Source organism: Lucilia cuprina, chromosome 3 (genome assembly GCF_022045245.1).
Source record: "Lucilia cuprina isolate Lc7/37 chromosome 3, ASM2204524v1, whole genome shotgun sequence".
Classification (NCBI taxonomy): Eukaryota; Metazoa; Arthropoda; class Insecta; order Diptera; family Calliphoridae; genus Lucilia; species Lucilia cuprina.
The window spans coordinates 53,389,910-53,413,771 of record NC_060951.1 but is presented as its reverse complement, the minus strand read 5'-3'; the positions used below and the strand labels follow the sequence as shown (position 1 = coordinate 53,413,771).

Here is a 23,862-nt window from a genome sequence, read left to right as displayed (position 1 = left end):
AATCTAGTTTTATAAAACTTAATTTTATTTTCATTTACTTCCCAAAAATAATTTGTTCAATAAAGAAGTTTTTATTACTTAATTAAAAGGAATAAGTTTATTATACTGTGCCAACAGTTAGTTAGTTAGTTATTTAGTTAGTTAGTTAGTTAGTTAGTTAGTTAGTTAGTTAGTTAGTTAGTTAATTAGTTAGTTAGTTAGTTAGTTAGTTAGTTAGTTAGTTAGTTAGTTAGTTAGTTAGTTAGTTAGTTAGTTAGTTAGTTAATTAGTTAGTTAGTTAGTTAGTTAGTTAGTTAGTTAGTTAGTTGGTTAGTTAGTTAGTTACCAAGCAAGTCTAACAAATAGGTAGATGTTTGATATAAATTGTGTTAAATTTTTCATTAAAACTTGATTGATAAAAGAATGAAACCATTAAGTGTTATATATCATTGTAAAGCTAAAGAAATTATGCTAGTGGGAACAATTTTGCCAATGTACATATATTCTAACAAATGAAATTAATCGTTTTGCTTGCTGCTGTTTTATTTTCACTTTTGTTTTATTGTATTCTTTAAAAACTAAAATTTTATATTAATTTATAATCTAAAAATAATTAAATTTTAATTACTCTCATTAATTGAACTCTAACTAACAATATTTCAATATAAATTAAATAGTATTTTAAAAAAATATTTAATACAAAATTTAAACTAACTTAACTTGCAACTACAGTTTAGTCTGGCGTGGAAAATGTTTAATTATATAAAATTTCTAATTATTTTATTATTTACAAAACATTGTTGGGTAAGTTTAAAAATTAAATTTAAAAGTTATTTGCCTAATAACAAAAAATTTAGACCAAGGGAAACAATTACATTATCGTGGCCAATGAAAATAGTTTTTTTCAACCATGTAGTCCAGAGGATAATGTCGGCAATACAAATATGGAAGATTTGTTTGAACTTAATTTGAAACATCACTTTGCTGACGATATGGAAACTTTAATTACGAATGGTAATATAACAATGAAATTTAGTGTACCAATAGGTGTAATGATAGAGGTAAAGAAACATAATTTTTATTAGTTATAAGAGTTATACAAAAATACTTTTTGAGAATAAAAACTTTAGTTAGATTTGGAAATTTTACAATGGAAACGTGGTAAGTGGGAAAAAACATTATATTCCATAAAACGTGAGGATTTTTGTACTGCTGCTTTTAATCCGTCGGAATTTTGGTATTCGTTGACAAGTCAAATAGCTCAAGAAGATCGTGTTTGCCCACCAAAGGAGGGAGTAAGTTTATTTTACAATTTATTTCAAAATATTTCAATAATTTTTTTAAATTAAATTTTACTTTTTTAGACTGTCTATCATTTAAATAATATAGAAAATCGTATTGAACTTAATAATGTAGTTTCAATGGATATTGAAGGAGATTATAAAATTGTAGCACATTTTTCTGCCGGTAATTATGCCTCCTGTATTGCTTCTCTTGTAACGATCTGGAAAAACTAATTGAACTTTTTTTTGGAAAAATTGTAAGAAGAATATAGGCCGGTGTATAAATTTTGCTTTATAAATTGTATAAAAAATAAAATATTGTTCACGTATAAATTGGAATATGTATATAAGTATAAATTGTACCTATTTAATTTAAAAAGAAAAACAATTAATTTTAAAACTATAATAAACAGCGCTGCAAAATATTCCTTAAAAATTTTTCTCAAAAACATAACTTTAAAAATAACAAGCAATATTTCTATATTCGGCTGTGCCGAATCTTATACCTTCACCAAGTATGTTTTAAAAAACAGTTTTTTTTTTATTTTGTATCTCTGCACACATGTCACACATAACATACACACAAACAAATATAAACTGTAGCAGAAAGAAATATTAACCGTTGTACTGTAATACCACCGTGAAACTGTATTACCACCCTCAAACAAATATGAGCTGTATTACCAACATATTACTGCTTTATCTCCTTGTTCTTCTTATACCCTTTACCTTCGTGAGAACAGAACAACATCCAAACATACAAAAAAATACACAGCTGAATAAAAACAAATACATCTCCACACGTACATGTACATCTTCATCCAATTCACAGTGTTGTTGTTGCTTTTTTAACAAAGCATGAAAAAAATGTGGCTTTTTTGATGAAATTTTTCAAGGTTGTCTCGGATTTTTGACCAATTTTGCTGATTTTAAATAGCTATCTCCTCGAAAGCATGTTTAACTGAATTATTGATCTGGGGACCTCTAAAAACTGATTTCAACAGACAGACAGACAAACTTACATGGCTTAATCAACTCCGCTATCTATAAGGATCCAGAATATATATACTTTATATGGTCGGAAAATTATATTATAGAAATTACAAACGGAATGACAAACTTATACGAAGGTGAAGGGTATACAAATTGTTGAAAGTAGTTAAGTACTTACACATAAGTTCTTACTACGATTGACTGCAAATTAGAAGCTAAAAGCCGTGATGCACGTTTGTCAGATCTTACAACGTTGTTAGTAAAATGTTCAGAAAATATCTAACAATTGTCTGAACTTACAATTTTTCTTTTGCAACGTTGTCAGAAAAAGCATAACTGACAATATTGCAAAACAAAATTTGTAAGTTGGCAGTGTTATTAGACATTTTCTGCACATTTTTTTGCCAACGTTGTAATAGTACAAAACAAAATTTGTAAGTTGGCAGTGTTCTTAGACATTTTCTGCACATTTTTTGCCAACGTTGTAAGATCTGACAACAGTATATACATAGCATAAGTAAGTAGTTTAGTTTTGACAAAAATAGTTTTCATTTTTGTAAAACAGCATTCAAAAACAAAATTTCGAGGCTAAAAAATAAGTGATTTGGATATTTGTTTAAGAACAAATCGTTGGAGTAATTTTCCTCTAAGTGTAAATTCTAATGATGTACTACTTTTAGTTTTCAACTTTGATGGAAAATTGTTAACTGTTTTTAAAATGTGCCTGCTTTTTTATATTTTCTCTTACTATTCGAAATAACACACTAATTTATCTAATTTATTAAATAATAAATTAGTTTTGACTTTTATTTTCAATTACACATACGCATAGGTGTACCAGCACAGTGTTATTTACCAAATGCCTAAAAGTATACTTTAGCCTTAATAATATTCTTAATTCACCTTTTTCTAATGTTTGGTTTTCTGTTTTTTTACACACTTGCATTTTTACGTACTTATATTGAAAGGCCTTTTTATTATACTTCTCCTAATTTGCCCATATAGGAGGTATTGGAGTCAATTATGGATCGATCTTCATAAAATGTTTATCAAATTTCATCACTATGCTGCTAGATCGTCTTAAAATCTAAAAAGGAAATTAGGTTATTTTGTCGAAAAACGTTAAAATATTGAAGGCTAATTCTTTAAAAAGTAAAAATAAAGTTAACAAAGTCAACAAAAGTTGAAAAAGTCGAGCAGTTAGTTAGTTTTCGATTTCTTAATTTTAAAATTTTGAAATACCAACTCTGTTCGAAAAGTCAACTTTTTTCATAAATTACAAAAAGTCGACTTTTTGTTTCAACTAACAAAAACTACCCTTTTATACAACTCCTACTTTAGCCATACAACACTGTGTTTAATTAGGAATTTTTTCTTGACAGACCGCACACACGAGCTGCTGCAGAAAAAATATAGACATTTTGCAAATTTTCTTTTAAAAACTGTAATTTAAAATAAAAAATATAAAGCAAAATGACTAACGCCTGGAGAGCCGCTGGACTTACGTAAGTATTTTGTAAAGAAATTAAAAAAATCCAGCGTTTTGTCAAAAGTTGCAAACATTACGTAATTTACGTCACAGCCAAATAGTATCAAGTTGAATGTTTAAAATAAATATGAAGAAAAAAATTAGTAAATTATTTATATAAATTTTAGCTACATCCAATACTCCAACATCTGCGCTAAAGTTCTGCGTCAGGCCTTGAAATCGGATTTGCGTGCTGAAGCTGCTAAACGTGCCGACAGCCATGTCAAATTCACCCCCTGGACTAATGGCAAACCAGCACGTAAGTATTATATTTGATTCCCAAAATGGAAAAAAAAAATACTTTTTAGGAAAATTGAAAAAAAATTAGTTTTAAATAAATTTGCTTTGTAATTTTACTTTTTTATTTATACATTATTTTCTTATGATTAATTTTACAGATGAAAAGTGAAAACTTTAAAATAGACTGTTAAGTATCTATTTTAAAGAACTTTTCTCAAGAAAAAGTAAGCTGAAATATATGTAAAGGCTTGTTTGTTACATACCTACCCTTTTCCAAAATACTTCTTACCTATTACTTAATTTGGATTAAAAATTTTAATTTAATGTTAGTTTTAACATGTATTAGAAAATGTACAAATTTATATGTTAAATGTTTTGTATTTTCTCAAAATTGAAAATATCAAACCAGATTGCAGATTTTAAACATCTTCGATTGAACCATTCTAAATTAAACCTTTAAATCTGCTTAACATTCTGACAAAACAAATCTCAAACAATAACAAACAACTCAACTTTTCGTAAAGAACATTTTCAACCTTCCAAAACCCTTTAAATAATACACCTTAATAATATAATTATCACTATCCTAAAAAGATTCCTTAAATGATTTTATTAAAGTATGTTTTTCAACTAATTATTTTACTAATACTTCGTTTTCAATGTAGGTATATTAAAAATTATATTTGCTAATAATGTTTTTGATTTTATTTACAGCAAAACAAGCCGCTGCCGAATAAACATCTAAATTTTAATTTGGTTTTGTAATTCCATGAATTCTTAATTTCACCAACACTACCAGCAGTTTAAAATTCAATTCAAAAAAAAATTTGTAAGCTTTAAGCATAAATTATGAAGTAAAATAAACGAATAATTAAAAAACACTAAAATATAATGGTTTTATTAAAAATTAATACTTAAGTATGAAAAATAAGTCTAAAAGGATTATTCTCTTTTATATCCCGTATTTTATATTCACTTTATCCCGGACGTTATAAAATTTCCGCGCCAAAGCTTTAAAGTCACCGACATTTTACATAAAACATATATCATCACTTGATCTAATAGATGACTTTTTCTGGCAGTTTCCCCGCTTAGCTCAATAACTATCAGAATGCAGAAAATTGTAAAATAAAATATTATTTATTCAAATATTTTAACAAATTTATAATCTGCAAGTGCAAATTAATATTCCTAACAATAGTTGGTAAAAGAAACTCTATTTTTAAGTAAATCATATGAATATTTTTAGTAATACATACAAAAAATTTCTTTAATTTTATTTGTATACAATACAAAAATTATTGTCCTTAATTATAAACACTTAACAGCCAGACAAGCTTCATTATTTCGCCTACTAATCAATCAAAGCAAAATTACATTAAGCATATTTGCCTGAGTTCTAAGTAATTTCCTTCCCATTTTCTTCGGATAATAATAACATTCTTTAAAATAGTCGAATGTATTCTCCAATATAGACAATTGTCGTTGTCCACCCATCAACTTTCATTGCAATTTTGTATATCCCAAAAATGGTCCCATTTTTTTAGTTCCTCATTTAATAAATTGTAATTTGCTGTGGGCGGTGCAAATATTTTATAGTCTTTCGATAGATGACCTTCTTCAATACCGCTAAAAAAGATGGAAAATATAAATTAAATATTTTTTAAAAACTAAATTATTTTTTTTTTTTTAAATTACCGAGTTATTAGCTTTTGGCAAGCTTTAAAAGTTCTTTCGGGAGGCAGTTCTTGCTTAAAATTACCAACTATTGCAATACCTATGGATTTATGATTATAACCAGCAGTGTGCTCACCCTCTACACCCCAGCCACGACCTTCATATATAGTACCATCACAGCCGATAAGAAAATTATAAATTATATCGTTAAAACCTTGAGCCTCAACATTAAGGGTCTGAAATTAGAAAAATAAATTTAATGTTAAATTTGCTAGGATTCTTGAAAATTCGTAACAAATTCAAATTAATTTTTTACATTTTCAAGTTACAAACATAAATATTTTGAAATTAGTGGACAAAAATCAATAATTTACAATTTTTTATACATCTATCTTAATATGCATTTAATTGGATACTCACTTGGTAATCCCTTATTATGCCTATATTTCGAGCTTGCACCGTTGAACTAGTAGTGGCGGTATATCCTAAAAAAATATATAAATCAATTAAATTCAGAGTTCGTCTATGAGTTAGTTTTTTATCGATCTCAAATAATTACGGATTTGAAAGCATAAATATAAGAAAATAATGGACCGATCCGAAAAAAATTGTCTACAAAATATATGCCTGTAAAATATTAATAATATGTTCTATACGATTGAGTGATTTTCAGAAGAGTGTTTTTATGGGAGCTATAAAAAACAAACGCTTTAACATAAGTATTTGTTTATGCATATACTAGCATACCCTGGGTGCTTCGCTACCCTAACTACATATATTCAATATCGTAAAAATATCAAAAAGTACCATCGGAAAAACGAAAAGGTACAAAGATCTCTCTCAATAAATTCTCATTTAATAAGGACCTTGTTTTCGGTTAACCATTATAAAGAATCTATTTGAAGAATAGAAAAGTACCAAATAGTTCCCACTTACAGAATAGTATTCAGTCAAGACCATGTATGTTAAAATTAATGTTCCTAGGTTGAATATTTTAGAAAATTAAAAAAGTAGAATTTATGATATAAAAAGTACTAAAAAGTTGTCTCTTACAGAATCTTATTCAATGAGGACCGTGTATGTTTAATAATCAGTACAATGTTTCCCCTTTTCACTTATAAGTGTACTTTTTCGAGAATTAAGTTCTACATCTACACCCATTCTACAGACACCCATTTGCTCATTTTAAGAGTAGATACAGGTGCATTTAAAATTTTTCTTGTATCACTAATATTATGTAAGATAATTAAACCTGTTTTACCCTTTTTCCCCCTTTTTACCCGTAAATGTGCAAATTTCTAAAAACTATTCAAATCTGCATTAATTTATTCCAGAAAAATTGTGCTTTAAAAAAGGTATGAAACAATTTACTCGAATTTGGTCCTATATAGGCCTTAGTACTCGAATTTCAAAATAATTTACCAAAAGCTTTTTTTGTGTGAGTAAATAAACTACTTTTTGAAATTTTCTAAAAGTTGGCTCAATGAGTTTGAATAAAATTAAATTTCTCGTTTTTTCCCTTTTTGGTACTTTTTTACCCAGTGAAATAGCAAAATTTTTATTACAATAAATACCTATTACAGAGTTAGTCCGTAATTGAATATGAATAATTCAATAAACCGAAAAAGTTTTCTTAATGCGCTAAAAAAACATACCATAAATGCAGTTTTCTCCCTTTTACACTGAAAAAGGGCTGAATTTTAAAAAATTACGAAACAGGTGTCTCATAATTTTGAGAGAGGTGTATCCAAAATATTTGGTAAAATTTGATTATGTTTTTTAGTTTAAAAGTTATAAAGGGCTAAAAAAAGGTACCAAAATAACCTTTGTTACACATTTTTATCCCTTAAAAGTACGAATTTCAAAAAAGTACCAGACACCCATTTGCTCATTTTAAGAGTAGATACAGGTGCATTTAAAATTTTTCTTGTATCACTAATATTATGTAAGATAATTAAGAAAACCTGTTTTACCCTTTTTCCCCCTTTTTACCCGTAAATGTGCAAATTTCTAAAAATCCCTCCTTAGTGGATCTACATAAACAAAAACACATCTATTGTCAAAATTTCATGATTCTAGGTTCAGCCGTTTGTGCTGTGCGATGATGAATCAGTCAGTCAGAGATATACCAAATTCTAGTATAACTTAACCCCGATATCATTATGAATTCATGAGATATTTTCAGAAAAATTACAGTTTATAAATTATAAATGGCAAACTTACTTATGTAAAAAATACAAATACTTTACCAATTGATATAAATTCTACTGGTTTTGGTAATTTATTAGATTCACTAAGAGGATCCATAGCCAGCCAACGATAACGTGGAAATATCAGACAGGCAGGTCTAATAACGGGTGCTAGAAAAATAAAGAGTAAATGATGTATATTCTCCACTACACTTAAATACAAACTTACACTTTTTTGCTGTCGGTTCCTGATCTTCCTGAGGCTTTTCTTCGCCATTAATCACATTTATATTTAAAGTTCCATTTACACTGTAAATATTTCCCAAATAAACATTTGAGGAATTGCAGATATTAACGTTGTTAAAACTGAGTGCAGGAATCTGTGGCAATAAATTATTATTGTATTCTTTAATATGATTATGAGAACTCTGGCCCAAGGCCACTTCATCACCGGAGTCAGATGAACTGGATGATGATTCTATTATACTCGATTCAACTACACTGACTGAACATGATTCCTCTACGTCGCTTAGCTCAGCATCTTCATTTATATCTATAGAATTTAACCAACTTCTAATTTCATCACTTTTATTTGAGGGTAGTTTAGACATATTTTTACACAGCACTTGCCTAATTAGCGTGTTTATATGTATATAAATTAAATCCGTCTATTATCAAATATTTAAGATACTTTTTTAATAGTTTATATATTTCAATATTTATTAGAGTTATATCCTCGTGATTATTGATTATTTATAACTTTGTATGTACTTATGAATTTGGTTTATCTTATCTACGAGTTTATTTTCCCATTGAATTTCTCAAAAGTTATATGTATTTTTATTAATTTTTGCCTTAATTTTTACAATTCTTGACCATCAACACAATTTTTTCTTTGTTATTCTTCTTTTATTTTATTTATTTTTATGTGGTTTTTATTGAATTTTATTTGTGTCTATGTTTCCAATATTTTTACACTTGCTTTATACAATTTTTAACAATTATTTGTGAAATTTATTTATAAACATTAGTCAAAAACAAACAAAAAGAAATATAGTAAATTATAAAGATACGATAAATGTTACAAAGCAAAATGTATAATATAAATATTAGGAGGGATCAAAATTATTGTTGAAGATTCTTTTAGTAATTTTTTTCAGTTTTTGTCATTCCGTTCGTAAATTCTACAATTTTCCTAACATAAATATAGGTAATGTCCTTCTTTCTTTCTGTCTGTCTATCAGACTGTCAAAACCTATTTGCACAAACGGACAAACTTCGTTCAATAAGATATCTACGAAATCCGAATCTTCAATAATTATATAATCTGTCAGTCTATCAGACTGTCAAAACTTATTTGTACAAACGAACAGACTTTGTTCAATAAGATATCTGCAAAATTCGAATCTTGAATAATTACAGTGAATCAATTAAGTAATTTGCCTATGTAAAATTTTATAAATTTTAAGAAAAAACTTTATCTGAACAATTATTTACAGCAAAATAAAACGATTTGTTTGCTGTAATTTTTAAATAATATCTTATATTTTAATTTTCTACCATTAAATTTAAAATCGTGATATTATTTAACGAAATTTTTGATAAAATGAGAACGTATTGTTAATTTTTTAGGTCAATAAAGTATTTTGCTTTTTAGGGTTTCTTTTGTTATTTTTTTTTTAAATGTTGCTGCATTATATATTTTATAAAATTTAATATTTTTATTACTCCTATATATTAGAATAACATTTTTAAATATTTTAGTAGTGGAACGACATTTCTTGGACATTTCTTAATTGATTTATTATCCTATATACATATAAGAATTTATCAATATTTGACTTAATATAAAATCTATCGTTTCTTTGATTAAATTTCGAAAATAATAAGTAATCTTAAATTGGATACATGATATATTAGATAATCAATGGATTTGGACCTTTTTCCTGTACTACACGACAGTTTACTTTACATTGGTTCCAAGCATCCTAAGGTCTGTTTAGAAGTCTAAATTAAAACATAGTGTTCCTCCTAGTTCGTATATGGATTTTGGACAAAATAAATCAGGAGTCCAATGGTTTTCCATGGATACAAGTCGCTTCCCTTTGGTAGTTAAAGATTTTGAAGCACCACTCAGTGCGTGTTTTCTAATAATTCTTTGAATCATTTCATCAATTACTCTATTTAATATTTTTTAATGTTATTGATTAAGCATCCCATAATTATATTTCATTGATTTACACTTGTTCTAGAAATCTAAACTAATTTTTTATATCGAAATTGCCTCATAATTATCCTTTAAACATTTTTAAGGCAAATAACATCACATTTTTACACAATGAGGATATGATTTTTGCAAATTACAATTGAAAAATACTTAACACTCGTCCTTTTAACAATAAAACAATAAATTCCAAAAAGGAATTAAAACATAATTTGAAAAAACCCAACGAAATTAACCGAAATTCTCAATATGCAAAATGCTTTATTGACATGCAAATTCTGATGGAGAATAATAAAATGAAACAACAAATGCACCAAAATTTGTATTTTAATATTTTTTTCTTGGTTTTCCCGTTTTACACAATCTCTATTTTTAATTGGAAAACATAAATTTACTTTTTACATATTTTTTCCAATTTTATTTATGAATAAAAATCTAAATTCTCTTAAAAAAAGGTAGGCAAAAAACTTAGTATTCACTGTATATAATGCCATAAGAAGCTATAATAGCTATTTCAAAAATTTTGCCACAATTGGAAAATTCTTAGAAACTCGATAGATTCAAAATTTTTTATAGTTACCATACAAATTTACACATTTCTGGAAATTAAATTTATTGTCCAAAAATCGCTCTGGAGTATAAAAACTACAAAATTTTGCATATATAAATGACAAAATCTTTTAAACGAAAATTGTTCATTAACGAATAACTCAAAAATAAAATCGGAATTAAAATCATTTCCGGAATTATGTTAATAGCTTATCCATGCATTGTTGTTTGATTTACAAAAATATTTAAACTTGTATTCTCAATAGTTTATATTAAATTTGAAGAAATAGATAACAAACATTATAAAAACTTATGACTAAAATGTAAAATCATCAATACTAATAGATTTGTTAAAAAATAATAAATCTATAAAGTTAATGATAGTAACTTTCGAATCCCTTCAAAAATCCCTTCAATTATATTAGCACTTTAAATCATCATGTATATCTTTAGGGTAAAAATTTTCCCATTTAGTTATTTCTTCATATAACAATCTTCCAGGACTAACCGTTGCTATACATTGACGGTGACCCAATAATTTGTAATCTTTTTTTAAATGGCCTTCTTCGATGCCTCTAGAAAGTATAAATTATATCAATATAAAATTCATTTTAAAATATTTGTTTTTAGTAATTTACCTTTTAAGTAAATTTTTGCATGCTTCTATAGCTTTTTCCGGAGGCAAGGAACGTGAGAAAGTACCTATAAAACCAATACCCAGTGATCTTCTATTATAACCGTATGTATGAACACCAACAACATTCCAGCCGCGTCCTTCGTAAATATTGCCATCACAACCAATTAGGAAATTATAGCCGATATCATCCCAACCTTGGACATCGACATGGAAAGTCTAAAAACAAAAAATTTTATAATTTTTATATAGATTTCAAAATATAGTGTTAAATGTGTATATATATTACCTGGATATTTCGTAATAATTGTGTGTTTTCCTGAGAACTTAAAGAACTATTAGTGGCAGTATGAGCTGTAAATTATATTTAATAATTACAAAGGATATAACAAATTATACAAAAAATCTATCAAACTTACAAATGATAACAATATCTACGGGCCCGTCAATATATTCAAATTCTTCTGAAGGCTCCAGAGTAGACCAATAATTGCGAGGTATTATGCGGCACAAGGAACTATTTTCATTTAAGGCTACAAAAAGTAAATCAATTTTATTAAAATTTGTTTTCGTAAAGTAAATTAAGATAACATACATTCCTTATTGGCTTGAGGTGATGATTCCCTGCGTTTATGTAAACGATCAATGTTTTCTTCTTGGTTTTCATTATAGTTTCTGTTATTTTTATCTTTATTATAAACATTTATATTTAGAACGCCCTTAACTTTAATAACATTTCCGAAAACCACATTTGATGAATTTGCAACATTAACATTATTGTAGGTGGCTAATGGTGTGATATGTTCCAATTGTTTTCTTAATGAATTCGTATTCAATAGTTGATTATAAATAGGCAGTTCAGAAATGTTTGTATAACTGCGTGAGTCATCATCATCATCTAGAAAAAAAAACAAAATGAAGAAAATTATTATATTTTTTTTTTAAGAAAAATCTTTTATTTTATAGTCAAGTATAATTTTATACCTTGTGAATTTTCCCCATCGGCTTCTGATGCTGAATCTACTATACTAGATTCCACTATAGACGATGCAAGTGACTCAGCATCGTCCAATGTTTCACATGCTGGTAATATTTCAGTGCTAGCCATTGAATTTTTTTAATCGCAATATATTTTTTGTTTTATATGTAAACTACTATCCGCAATTCATTCACTTAATAAAAGATAACTAAAGGTTAAAATTTAGTTCATGTTATTATATATCATAGCGGGGATTTTTTCAATATTTTTGTGTAGTTTACCCGAATGGATTTATCATCTCCAAGCAAATTATCGTCTGTACTTGATTAATTAATAGTGATGGGAAAATTGTTTGAATATATATTTAATCGATACTTTCTTAATTTTTATATAAAATATTTCTCTCTCCTACAATTTATATTTGTTTATCTTATAAATACGTATTTATATGAACCTATTTATCCAATTCAACTTTTTATTATGTTCTCGTTTTTATACCCTTCGCCTTCGTGTAAATGGCATATTTATATCGAGCCTTTTTCGCGCAAAAGACGTAACTGACAAATGCAAAATTTTACAGAAGAGCATTTTTATACCCTACACCACTATAGTGGGGATTGTATTATACGTTTGTGCTGATGTTTGTAACATACCAAAATATTGGTTCAATACCCACCTTTAAGTATACCGATCGATTCAGAATCATTTGAGTCGATTAAGACATGTCCGTCCGTCCGTCTGTCCGGCTGGCTGGCTGTCCATGTAAACCTTGTGCGCAAGGTACAGGCTGCAATTTTCAAGATAATTTGATGAAATTTGGACCAAGCATGTTTTTTGGCACAGGGACGAAGCCAATTGAAAATGGTTGAAATCGGTCCATTATTTCACCTGGCCCCCATAAAACCGTACCTCCCCATTTTTATGCCATAATTACGTCAAATATTCTACTATCTCTCTAAAAATTGGCACAAATAAGTTTTATATAAGTATAAATGACACTGCAGATTTTCGTAAGGATCGGCCCTTATTTGACCCTAGCCCCCATACAAACCCCCCTTCAAAAAATGTCTTAAACGTCTAAAATTGACTTGTAATCATTTGTATCGCAATTAAACTCAACAAAACTAACTGTTATTTAAAAATATATCCTTTTCCCAAATTTACCGAGGATCGGCCCATATTTGACCTATATAAAGCCTTATTTAGAAATTTTAGTTTTTTATCAATAAATGGCTTAAATATTTTAGAATTATGGTAATATTCAACATAAAAGTTTCTTTACAAAAAATAAAAATTTTATAAAAAGTAAAAATTTTAAAAATATACTCATGGTGTAGGCCATGCCCGACTATACTTTCCTACTTGTTTTAATTATCTTCGACAAAGCATTACTCCAAAACTATTACATCTAAAATATGGGATACAGTTTGTTTCGATTTTATATTGACGCTATATCCGATTTATTTTGTCGCTTACATCTTATTTGCCGAGACAAATTTTTGTGATATAAACAATGTTGAGGCGGTTACGTCTAAATTCTCTGTTTAAAAAAATATTTTTTTGTATATAATTATATAAAGATAATTTGTATAAATCTGAAATATAATAGTGTAATAAATACTTTTTTATAAGATTTTAAGATCATCTAGCGGTGCCTGTAAGTCAGTCTTTTTGTTGAAAACCGGATAGGTTCGGAACGTTATGAGCTAGAGTGATGAAATTCTCTAAAGATGCTTATTGATGACAAATATTGTTTTGTGTTAATAATGGGCAAAAACGGTTCATGATTTCACTTAGCCTCAATAAAAGTACCTCCCGGGAAATAGTCAAAATATTAACAAATATGTTGTTTATGTTGCAATCGCTATAAAATTTTGCAGAAGTCGGTTATATATACCTTTATATTATGTTGGGAAGTATTACAGATATCAGGCAATATTTGACCCTATCCTCCATATATGGATCCTATAAGACAATAATTTTATTACAATTATACTCAGATATGTGGCATTTCATTCACAAACAAATATAATACGTTAATTTGTTAAAATTTTTCTATCAATTTAATATATTTTAAAAGAAAATTTAGACGTAACCGACACCTTGCTGTTACAAAATTCATAAACAGAAAGTAAATGTGTATTTACGTCTTTTTTCTTTTTCTTGTAAATTTTAAATTTTCAGAGATGATGCTAATCGACCTAAATTATCGATTTCTATAAAAAAAACTGAAATCGAAAATCAATTCGCTTACGTCCATTTTGCAATAAGGGCTCGATGTAGAATATGTGTGTACATTAGGACATAACGTTTATACAATTTTTAAAAATTTCAAATCGGACCTACCATTAATCAAATTAAAAATTTCATATAATTTCAATAGAAATTTCACACTTCCTAAAAAATGGATTTACCTTTAACTAGAATATCGGTATTAAAAATACAAAATTTGATTATATAAATCTGATATCAATAGAAATAATATTACCAAGAAAATCCTGGTACTGATCCCGAAAATAGGTTTAACGAAAATAATACATTAACAAATAACCATATCTGGTCAAATTGTAACTTCAGTCCGTTAAGCTATAGAATTAATATAATGTAAATTTTTAAAAATATTCGACGTGTAAGTGAAAAACTCGCTTATAGGTGAACAGTATTTAAGATGCGGCATTGCTTTTTCAACAATTTACGTGTTATTAGTGCTTATAAATGATTTTTGACCTTTAAATATTTTTTGGAGGGGGAGTTTGTATACCCTACTCACTATAGTAGTGTAGGATCTAATAAAAAATCAGTTTTTAAAATAAAAAATATAACTTTTATTTAAACAGTTAAAATTTGTTTTTAAAAATACCTACATTCCACAAAAAAATTATAACAAAAAAGTTGTAAAACCAAAATAAAATAAGAAAATTCTTCTTTACTTATTAAACATATAATATGGAGAGAGCTAAATAAAATTCTACTGTTTTTATACAAATATTTTAAATGCTAAAAAGGTGTAACACATATTTGATTAGGTAAATAAATTCATCATTAGTATTAAATTACACATACATATGTATATGTATATGTATGACTACCTATGTATATCTAAATATTCTTCTCATATGTCCTCATCAATAGTTTTATTATAAAAATGATCCCATGTTGTAATTTCTTCAAACAATTTTGTACCGGGACTCTCAGTTTCGGAACATTGACGATGACCCAATAATTTATAATTTTTGGCTAAATGTCCTTCACTAATACCTCTAGAAAAATAACAAAAAAAAATGATATTAAATACAAATTTAATCACATAAATGTTTTATGTTCAACCTTTCCAGTAAATTTTGACATGCATATAATGCATGATCTGTAGGCTTTTTATTAATAAAACAACCTATAAATGTGATTCCCATTGATCGGTTATTATAGCCAAATGTATGGGCACCTTCAATGCCCCATCCACGACCTTCGTAAATTGTTCCATCACAGCCAATTAGAAAATTATAGCCTATGTCATTCCAATTATGGGTGTCAACATGAAAGGCCTGTAGACATAAATTTATTACATATTATACTTTAGTAAATGCAATTGATAGATAGTATTTGTAAAAGATGAAATAGCAAATTCAATCAACACAAAATAAAGGCTTGAGTTAAGAGGTGTTAACATTAATATTAATTGCATTAATTGTATTTTGTACTCACCTGTATATCACGTATTAATTGAATATTTTTCGATTGATTAGTTGAGCTGGTAGTGGCTGTATGAGCTTAAATAGAAAAAACAAATAGTATAGAAAAATTTACAAATTAAAATATTCAACAGATACCTATAAAATTTATCGGATATAAAATGTTGATTACAAAAAAACGAATTTTAGGTTATGCCAGTGTTTAAGTAAATGAACAATATTTATGAAAAGTAGAGCAAACAACAATTTTAATAGTTAACAAGTAATATTTCTATATTCGGCTATGCCGAATCTTAAATACCCTTCACTTTCACCAAGTATGTTTTAAAAAAACAGTTTTTAGTTATTTTGTATCTCTGCACACATGTCACACATAACATACACACAAAGAAATATAAACTGTAGCAGAAAGAAATATTAACCGTTGTACTGTAATACCACCGTCACACTGTATTACCACCCTCAAACAAATATGAGTTTTATTACCAACATATTACAGCTTTATCTCCTTGCTCTTGTTATACACACTTATCTCTCGTGAGAACAGAACAGCATCCAAACATACAAAAAAATACACAGCTGAATAAAACCAAATACATCTCCACACGCACATGTACATGTTTATCCAATTCACAGTGTTGTTGTTGCTTTTTTAACAAAGCATGAAAAAAATGTGGCTTTTTTATGAAATTTTCAGAGGTTGTCTCGGCTTTTTTCTCATATCTCCGTTATTTATAGGGGACCTCTAAAAACTGATTTCAACAGACAGACGGACATGGTTTAATCGACTTCGCTATCTATAAGGATCCAGAATATATATACTTTATAGGTTCGGAAAATTATATTATAGAAATTACAAACGGAATGACAAACTTATATATACCCTTCTCACGAAGGTGAAAGGTATAAAAAGAAATAGTATAGAAAAATTTGCAAATTAAAATATTCAACAGATACCTATAAAATTTAGCGGATATAAAATTTTTATTATAAAAAAGCGAATTTTAGGTTATGCCAGTGTTTAAGTAAATGAACAATATTTATGAAAAGTAGAGCCAACAACAATTTTAATAGTTAACAATATACACTTACAAATTACGACCAATCCAACAGGTTCTTTAATTTTATCATATTTTTCTCTGGGCTTTCTAATTGACCAAAAACTACGCGGAATTATCGGATAATCTGAAATGTGTACATTCGATGCTAAAAATAAAATAACAAAAAAACGCATTAACAAAACAAAATAAAAAAACTAAAGTTTAATTGCAATTTACTTGTTTTAATTAGTACCCCATTATTATTGTCATGTTGAATTAAAGATATTCCGGTTTCATTGTTTTGCTTTAAAAGATTCAAATACAGATTGCCATCGTAATTAATTTTATTGCCTAAATGAACATTTGATGAATCTGTTATGGTTATATTGCTCTTAACGACCGATGTAGAAAGTTCGAGTAATGTGTCCTGAATGGCATTCATATCTGGCACCAGTTGATCATTTGTTGCTGGTGAAGTGTTCCCTTTAAGATTAAAATATTTTTGTTAAGATTGTATTATTAACAAATTGCTTGAATATTACCTGTTGTTGTTGATATTCTTTTGCTTATTTGTTTCTCTTTATCTGAAGTTTCCACATTGCTCGTACTGGACACCTTTAATGATAACATTTTTTTCACTATTTCCTTCATTTTGCCCGCAAGATTTCTTTGGATTTATTGCTTAAAATTAATTATATTAAACTGTAGATACTCTTGTATATTATATATTTTTTAAATTCCGCATTTTTATTATCGAAAACGTTTTGTTATTGTAAACAATAAGTAAATATATTTTGTATTATTTCCAATTTACTGCAGTGTTTATCGTTGCACAGTCCAAATATTTTTATGATTTCATCACATCTTGGTATAATTTTAAAAAAAGTATTTCTTGTTTTTTTTCTCAAAACTTATATTTTATTTTCTGCGTTTTCTTACAGTATTATAATTATTCTTTTTTCACTATCAGCAAATAATAAGAATAACAAATAAAACTTTGTGTTCGATAAGTTCTGTAATATAACTATTAGTATCTTAGAGTAGAAGATCTAGAAGCGAACGTTTGTTTATAAATATTATGTAAAAAGAAAATTTACTTAATTAGACTTAACCACATTAGGGTTCTATAAATCGACTTTCGAATAATCGAACAATCGACTTTTTGTCGAAAAAAAGTCGAAAAGTCTAAGTCGACTATTTTGTTCCAAAAAAGTCGATAACTCGACTATCGTCTATGAAAAAAGTCGAAAAGTCGACTTTGTAAATAAAAATCGAAATGTCGGAAAGAGTCGAAAAAAATCGAAAAGTCGGAAAAAGTCGGAAAAAGTCGAAAAAAGTCGGTAAATGTCGAAAAATTCGGAAAAACTCGAAAATAGTCGAAAAAAAGTCGAAAAGTTGAAAATAGAAAGAAGTCGAAAAAACTAAAAAAATTGCAACAAATAGAAAAAATATAAATAAATTTTTTTATTAATAATAAATAATAATATAATGTTAAATGGCTACATTATAAATTTACGCTTCTGGCAACTTTATACATTTTTAACTCTGGTCGGAAAAAGTCGAAAAAAGTCGGAAAGTCGAAAAGTCGACTATTTATAAAATATTAAAAGTCGAAAAATCGACTTTTAATTAAATGAAAAAAGTTGATAAATCGACTTTTCATAAAATGCAAAAAGTCGAAAAGTCAAAATGTCGACTTTTCATAAGATGCAAAAAGTCGAAAAGTCGACTTTTCATAAAATGCAAAAAGTCGATAGAACCCTAATCTAAATGTGTTAGTACGAATTTTTCTTCAAATTGAATAACGCTTACTCGGTTTAGTCTGTGTGTTAAAAAGGGCCATTAAAAACTTAATTTTTAAATTAAAAAACTTAAGTGGATTTAAAAATAAAAGTTTTTTACACTGGATCTTATATCACAAAGTATACAGAGATGTCACTTTTGACATTTGAAAAAGTCTAAAATCAGCTTTTGTTTGATTTTGAAATTGTTTGGTGAGAAGAGGTATATAAAATACAGTTAAAAAAATCATTGAAATCGTTTTGTGCGAAAGAGACGGAAATAGCTATTTGCTCGTGACGTCTCTGTATACCCTGTGCTTATATGACAGATTTAAACATAAAAAGAATTAGCTCAATATCTCTCATTGTCAAATTTTTTATATTGAGTTTGACAAACGTGCAAGGCTATGTATAAAAAATTGTAAACAATAATCAGCTGGGCTAGTGATGCCACCTTATATTCAGTACACTCTGATGAAGATTAAAAATAATAAATAGCTCTCCTGAATTTTAAATCTCGTAAAAATGAGATAATGAGAGAAATAAAATAAAATAGTATTTACGAATACAAAAATTTAATCTGGTAGACAATCCCGATTTTTAAAATATTTGCTTCCAAAATCCTACCTCCTAGTCGGATTACGTTTTCATTGAAATAAAATTTAAATATGTAATTTAACCTAAACATAAAACTTAATTAGATGTCTTAAAATCGATTTTAAGCCGCCGCCGATATTTTTAGTGTCAGCAGCCGCAGTTAATAATTATCGACGTAGGGCTCTGGTGACTGTTTTTTGATTTTAATATAAATTATTAACAAATTTTACGTTTTTTTTAAATAAAAACATCAGTGTAAAGAAATAAACTAATATATACAAAAGTTATGAGTGAATTGTCGCAGGGATATCAACCGACATCATCACGTTTGGAAGATAGTAGTAGTAGTGGAGATGATGATACAGATATGCATGAATCTGAACAATACCAACAGTACGGCAATCAAACTCAAACAAGACAGGAAGATTTAAAACAATTAGACACAGGTGAACTTGAACAGCCAAGAGGTAGTGCCGCGCTAACACAACAACTGGAAGATGACAATGATCTCGAATGGAGAGAGGAAACAGAAGAACATTCTGAAACTCGACAACAACAGGATGGTAATATGAAAGTGGTGGCTTCACATTACAATGAACTGAAAGAAGCTGGCCGGAAAGAACGTTTTAAATCTCGTATATTTCATATGAGAAATTTTAATAATTGGATAAAGTCTCAATTGATATCGGAATATTTAAAACGCATACAAGAAAATCAACGCATGGGAGAGCCTATGCGTGTTCTAGATATGTGCTGCGGTAAAGGTGGTGATTTACTTAAATGGGAAAAGGCTATGATCACTTATCTAATTTGTACCGATATAGCAGAAGTTTCCGTTGAACAGTGTAAAAAACGCTATGAGGACATCTGCCGAAGAGCAGAGAAATCGAAATTTCCTCACAAATTTGAAGCAGAATTCTTTGCATGCGATTCTACTTTAGTTAGATTGAGGGAACGCTTTAAAGACCCATCGTTAAAACTTAATTTGGTTTCTTGTCAGTTTGCCTTTCACTATTCTTTTGAGTCACTTACTCAGGCCGAGTGCATGGTACGCAATGCAGCCGAATGTCTGCAACCTGGTGGGTTCTTTATCGCAACTATGCCCGATGCTTATGAGCTAATGAAGCGTTTAAGAGCCTCTAGCGATGGCCGCAGTTTTGGCAATGAAGTTTATAATATCGAATTTGTTTGTGACACCAATCCACCACCCTTGTTTGGTGCAAAATATCAATTTCATTTAGAGGGTGTTGTTGATTGTCCAGAATTTTTGGTGCATTTTCCAACGTTAGTTAAACTATGCCGCAAGTACGGTTTGAAATTGGACAGAAAAACTACTTTTGCCGATTATTATAAGGAAAATATTGAAAAAGGTATTTTGTTTTCAGTATTGTATGGTTTTCAGTTTTAATATATATTTTTTATATATATTTTAGGTCGTGGCCTGTTGCAGCGTATGAATTGTTTAGATACTGTGTACGCCAATCGTGTTGGTAATGATGAACAATATGCTCACCTCAAACGTTATATGAAGGGAAATTCTGGGCGACCATATGGTTCATTGACAAAATGTGAATGGGAAGCTGCAAGTAAGTTTACTATAAATTTTTTGTATTAATGTATCTATCAACCTCAACTTTTACATGTTTTTCTTGTACTATTATTATCATCAATCTATCTATTAATACATATGTATTATCAAATTGAAGATAATTAAATAAAAGTGTATATTTTTTATTTATTTTTAGCAATTTATCTAGTCTGCGCTTTTCGTAAGTGTAAAAATACCTGGGATGCTCAAGGTAAACCGGTATTTGAATTTGATGATTGACACTTTATAGCTGCCTATTAATTTAAAAGCCTTAACGACACATTAAAAGAACCCCACAAATAAAAAGCAACAACATATTAAGAAAACATCATCTTTTTTGTTAATAAAATACCTTTAAAACATATAAAGTCTACTCTTTATTTCAAATTATTATTTTTAAAGAAAGCTTATATTTTAAAATTAACATTTTGTTTACTTAAATTTATAAAATGAAGAAATTTTATTACAACAATATCAAATAGTATCATTTAGTAATTTTAAACCAATTTTCTTTTTGTAAAATGGATTAATAGGACTTGGCATTGCATTAGGTTTTAATAATCCCTTGCCGGGTTTCTTTTTAGCATCGTAGGGTATATTCGGTGAACTTTTTATTTGTTGTATATATTCAAGAGGATTTTGGGATGTGTTATGTTTTAATGCAATCTTGACACGTTTGTTGCTGCCGGGAGTTTTTGGAGTATTTGTCGCCGAAAAAGATGTCTTCTTGCTGTTAACAGGCGTAGATTGGTTGTCTGCTAAACGTTGTTTTGCCAATGGATTTAGCACTAAATCCACATTTGCTTTTTTTACTTGTAATTTACGGGAGGGCAAAAAATATTCTACTTCACCTTCGCCCAAGGGCTCGTCCCATTCGTTTGTGGGCTTATTTTTTGATTTAGGCGTAATCTGTTCGTCAGCATCTGATATTTTTAAGACTTTCGATTCTTTTGGTTTTGATTTTGGAGTGGATTGTTCTTGAGGATCAGATATTTTTAAAACCATTGACTGCTTGTTGACTTTGTTTACGATATCATTGTTGTTGTTCTGCTCTGCCAACTCGGCTTTATTCTTGTTTGATTTTTTATTTATTGCGACAGGTGTATCATCGTTACTTGTTACTTTTAAAGACTTTTCCACTTTTTTTGATTTTTTAACAGATTCAATTGAGTCTTCGATTTCAGAATTCTGTGGTTTCAATTTATTCTTTTTATTATGGATTTTTTGTCCTTGCCCTGTCACATTTTCATCGTTAATTAAGGATTCCTTTTTAGCCTTTTTGGGTTTTAAGTCTTCTTCGTCTAGTTCCTCTTCTATCCAAGCTGACATAAAGGATTTTTGCGACCTCTTTCTACGCTCCTTAAGATAGTCTTTTGGCAAAGCTTTTTCCAAACTTTGCTCATAATTACTTTCGTCAATATCATCAAAGTTTAATGATTTCAAAAATTTTCTCCTTTTACGTTTGGTCATTTGTTTTAGTTTCCTATCTACACCATATAATTCATTTTCCAAATTATCCAATTGTTTTATTTTTTCCTTAATTAGAGGCTTTTCCGATTTGCCCTCAAATCGTGGCATGGTTTTGATACCCAAAGGAAATTCACCACTTTGGTAGGTTTTAAATAAATCTAATAATTTTTTTAATATTTTCCTACGTTTTGTGGCACATTCCTCCTTATAAAGAAAGTGTTCAGTTTCCTTAATAACTGGTTCGGCATCCAAAGGTAACTCAGGCATAAAAACGTCCACATTACCAGCACGTGGATCTAAATGTTTATTACCAGCATTGCTTTCAACAGGTTCTGCTTCAACATTGTCTTCGTGTTCTGATTCTTCTACTTTCTCTAAATCATCGATATGTTTTGTGGGAAAACCCATTTCTTTCCAGGCATTATATTTCTCACTGTATTCTCTACCCAAACCACTTTGGTAAAGTAAATGATAAAATACTCTAGTACGGCAGTGAGAAATTAAGTTGAAATCTCTTTGTGTGGCCATAAACTTAACAAATGGTTTGACAAACACGCCAACCTGTTCTGCTGAAATTTTACCTTCAGATACTTTAGCCAATTCCTCGAAAAATATGTCAAAATAGTGCATAGTTAAACCTTTTGCGGATACATTTTCAAATAGTACTGTTTCAGTTGCATGTTTATTGAACACTTCCAATGCTTCTAAACTCCATTCAGAGTTTTTCAACAACTTAAACATGTAACGTAACATACGCCTGGCCAACATCAAAAATTTATCAATACGCCACTGATCGATACCAAACCATTCTATGCACATTGTTTTCAAAAATGCTCCAAAGAAATCAACGCTATATTGTAGGTTACCCTCAAAGCATTCCAAAAGTCTGCCAAGTTGCTCGGCAAGTTCTTCTTGAACCAAAGGTTTATCGGAGTACCACATATTGTAATAGAGCCCCTTCCAAATTCTCATAAAATCTTCTTGAGTAAATGGAAAAGATGATTTCGTTCTTAACTGTAGCCATTTGCGTAATTTTTTCATTTGCCTATTCCTTTGAGTTAAGTCATTGCACGCCAACGACTTGACGATTTGTACTTCTTGGGCTATAATTTGTATATCATCTGGCACTTTATCATCTCCATCTTCACCCTCTGCACCGTTTTCATCATCGTTCATTTCTTCAACTTCCATTTGTTTTTCTTCTTTCTTTTGAAATGATGAATTGTGTTTGGTTTTTTTAACGGGCGCCATTACTACCATTCTCTATATTTTATTTATTCTTAATATATAAACACTTTATTTTCAAGTAAATTTCTTATAATTTTATAAACTTTAGCGTTAACACGTGTTTAAAAAAAATTTTGCCGTGTTCTCTTTGCGTCCACTGATGCCAATAAAGCTTTTTTCTCGTCAGATCTAGCG

General features: G+C 28.5%; 7 protein-coding genes across 8 annotated transcripts in view; 4 read left to right on the top strand and 3 right to left on the bottom strand.

Annotated features, from left to right (window-relative positions):
* LOC111675623 (probable tRNA(His) guanylyltransferase) overlaps window positions 1-23,862 on the top strand; it is a 141,876-nt gene that overhangs the window by 116,267 nt on the left and 1,747 nt on the right. The gene's annotated exons all lie outside the window — the stretch shown is intronic.
* Window positions 752-1,583, top strand: LOC124418895. The gene is made up of 4 exons (XM_046946737.1): window positions 752-783; window positions 837-1,040; window positions 1,110-1,274; window positions 1,344-1,583. The coding sequence occupies exons 2-4, from the start codon at window positions 924-926 to the stop codon at window positions 1,494-1,496; spliced, it is 435 nt and encodes a 144-aa protein (XP_046802693.1). The 5' UTR covers window positions 752-783; window positions 837-923; the 3' UTR covers window positions 1,497-1,583.
* On the top strand, window positions 3,598-4,839 carry LOC111675636 (protein stunted). Of its 2 annotated transcripts, XR_006940288.1 has the most exons (4): window positions 3,598-3,760; window positions 3,912-4,042; window positions 4,182-4,247; window positions 4,738-4,839. XR_006940288.1 is itself a non-coding variant. In XM_023436424.2 (3 exons), the coding sequence occupies exons 1-3, from the start codon at window positions 3,729-3,731 to the stop codon at window positions 4,758-4,760; spliced, it is 186 nt and encodes a 61-aa protein (XP_023292192.1). In that variant the 5' UTR covers window positions 3,598-3,728; the 3' UTR covers window positions 4,761-4,839. The 2 variants fall into 2 exon arrangements, 1 of the variants encoding a protein (XP_023292192.1); XM_023436424.2 differs by lacking the exon at window positions 4,182-4,247.
* LOC111675639 (peptidoglycan-recognition protein LE) lies at window positions 5,266-9,291 on the bottom strand. The gene is made up of 5 exons (XM_023436428.2): window positions 8,119-9,291; window positions 7,950-8,060; window positions 6,121-6,185; window positions 5,722-5,936; window positions 5,266-5,652 (listed from the first exon to the last, which is right to left on the bottom strand). Exons 1-5 carry the CDS (start codon window positions 8,498-8,500, stop codon window positions 5,520-5,522), a joined length of 906 nt encoding a protein of 301 aa, XP_023292196.2. The 5' UTR covers window positions 8,501-9,291; the 3' UTR covers window positions 5,266-5,519.
* Window positions 10,914-18,047, bottom strand: LOC111675638. The gene is made up of 12 exons (XM_046947107.1): window positions 17,547-18,047; window positions 17,242-17,487; window positions 17,057-17,170; window positions 15,978-16,042; window positions 15,603-15,817; window positions 15,390-15,535; window positions 12,281-12,409; window positions 11,892-12,191; window positions 11,716-11,829; window positions 11,586-11,650; window positions 11,301-11,515; window positions 10,914-11,237 (listed from the first exon to the last, which is right to left on the bottom strand). The coding sequence occupies exons 1-12, from the start codon at window positions 17,653-17,655 to the stop codon at window positions 11,084-11,086; spliced, it is 1,872 nt and encodes a 623-aa protein (XP_046803063.1). The 5' UTR covers window positions 17,656-18,047; the 3' UTR covers window positions 10,914-11,083.
* Window positions 19,355-21,334, top strand: LOC111675633 (mRNA cap guanine-N7 methyltransferase). Its single transcript, XM_023436421.2, has 3 exons — window positions 19,355-20,752; window positions 20,816-20,968; window positions 21,128-21,334. Exons 1-3 carry the CDS (start codon window positions 19,669-19,671, stop codon window positions 21,208-21,210), a joined length of 1,320 nt encoding a protein of 439 aa, XP_023292189.2. The 5' UTR covers window positions 19,355-19,668; the 3' UTR covers window positions 21,211-21,334.
* LOC111675631 (ribosomal RNA processing protein 1 homolog) lies at window positions 21,335-23,831 on the bottom strand. Its single transcript, XM_023436419.2, has one exon. The coding sequence runs from the start codon at window positions 23,698-23,700 to the stop codon at window positions 21,445-21,447; it is 2,256 nt and encodes a 751-aa protein (XP_023292187.2). The 5' UTR covers window positions 23,701-23,831; the 3' UTR covers window positions 21,335-21,444.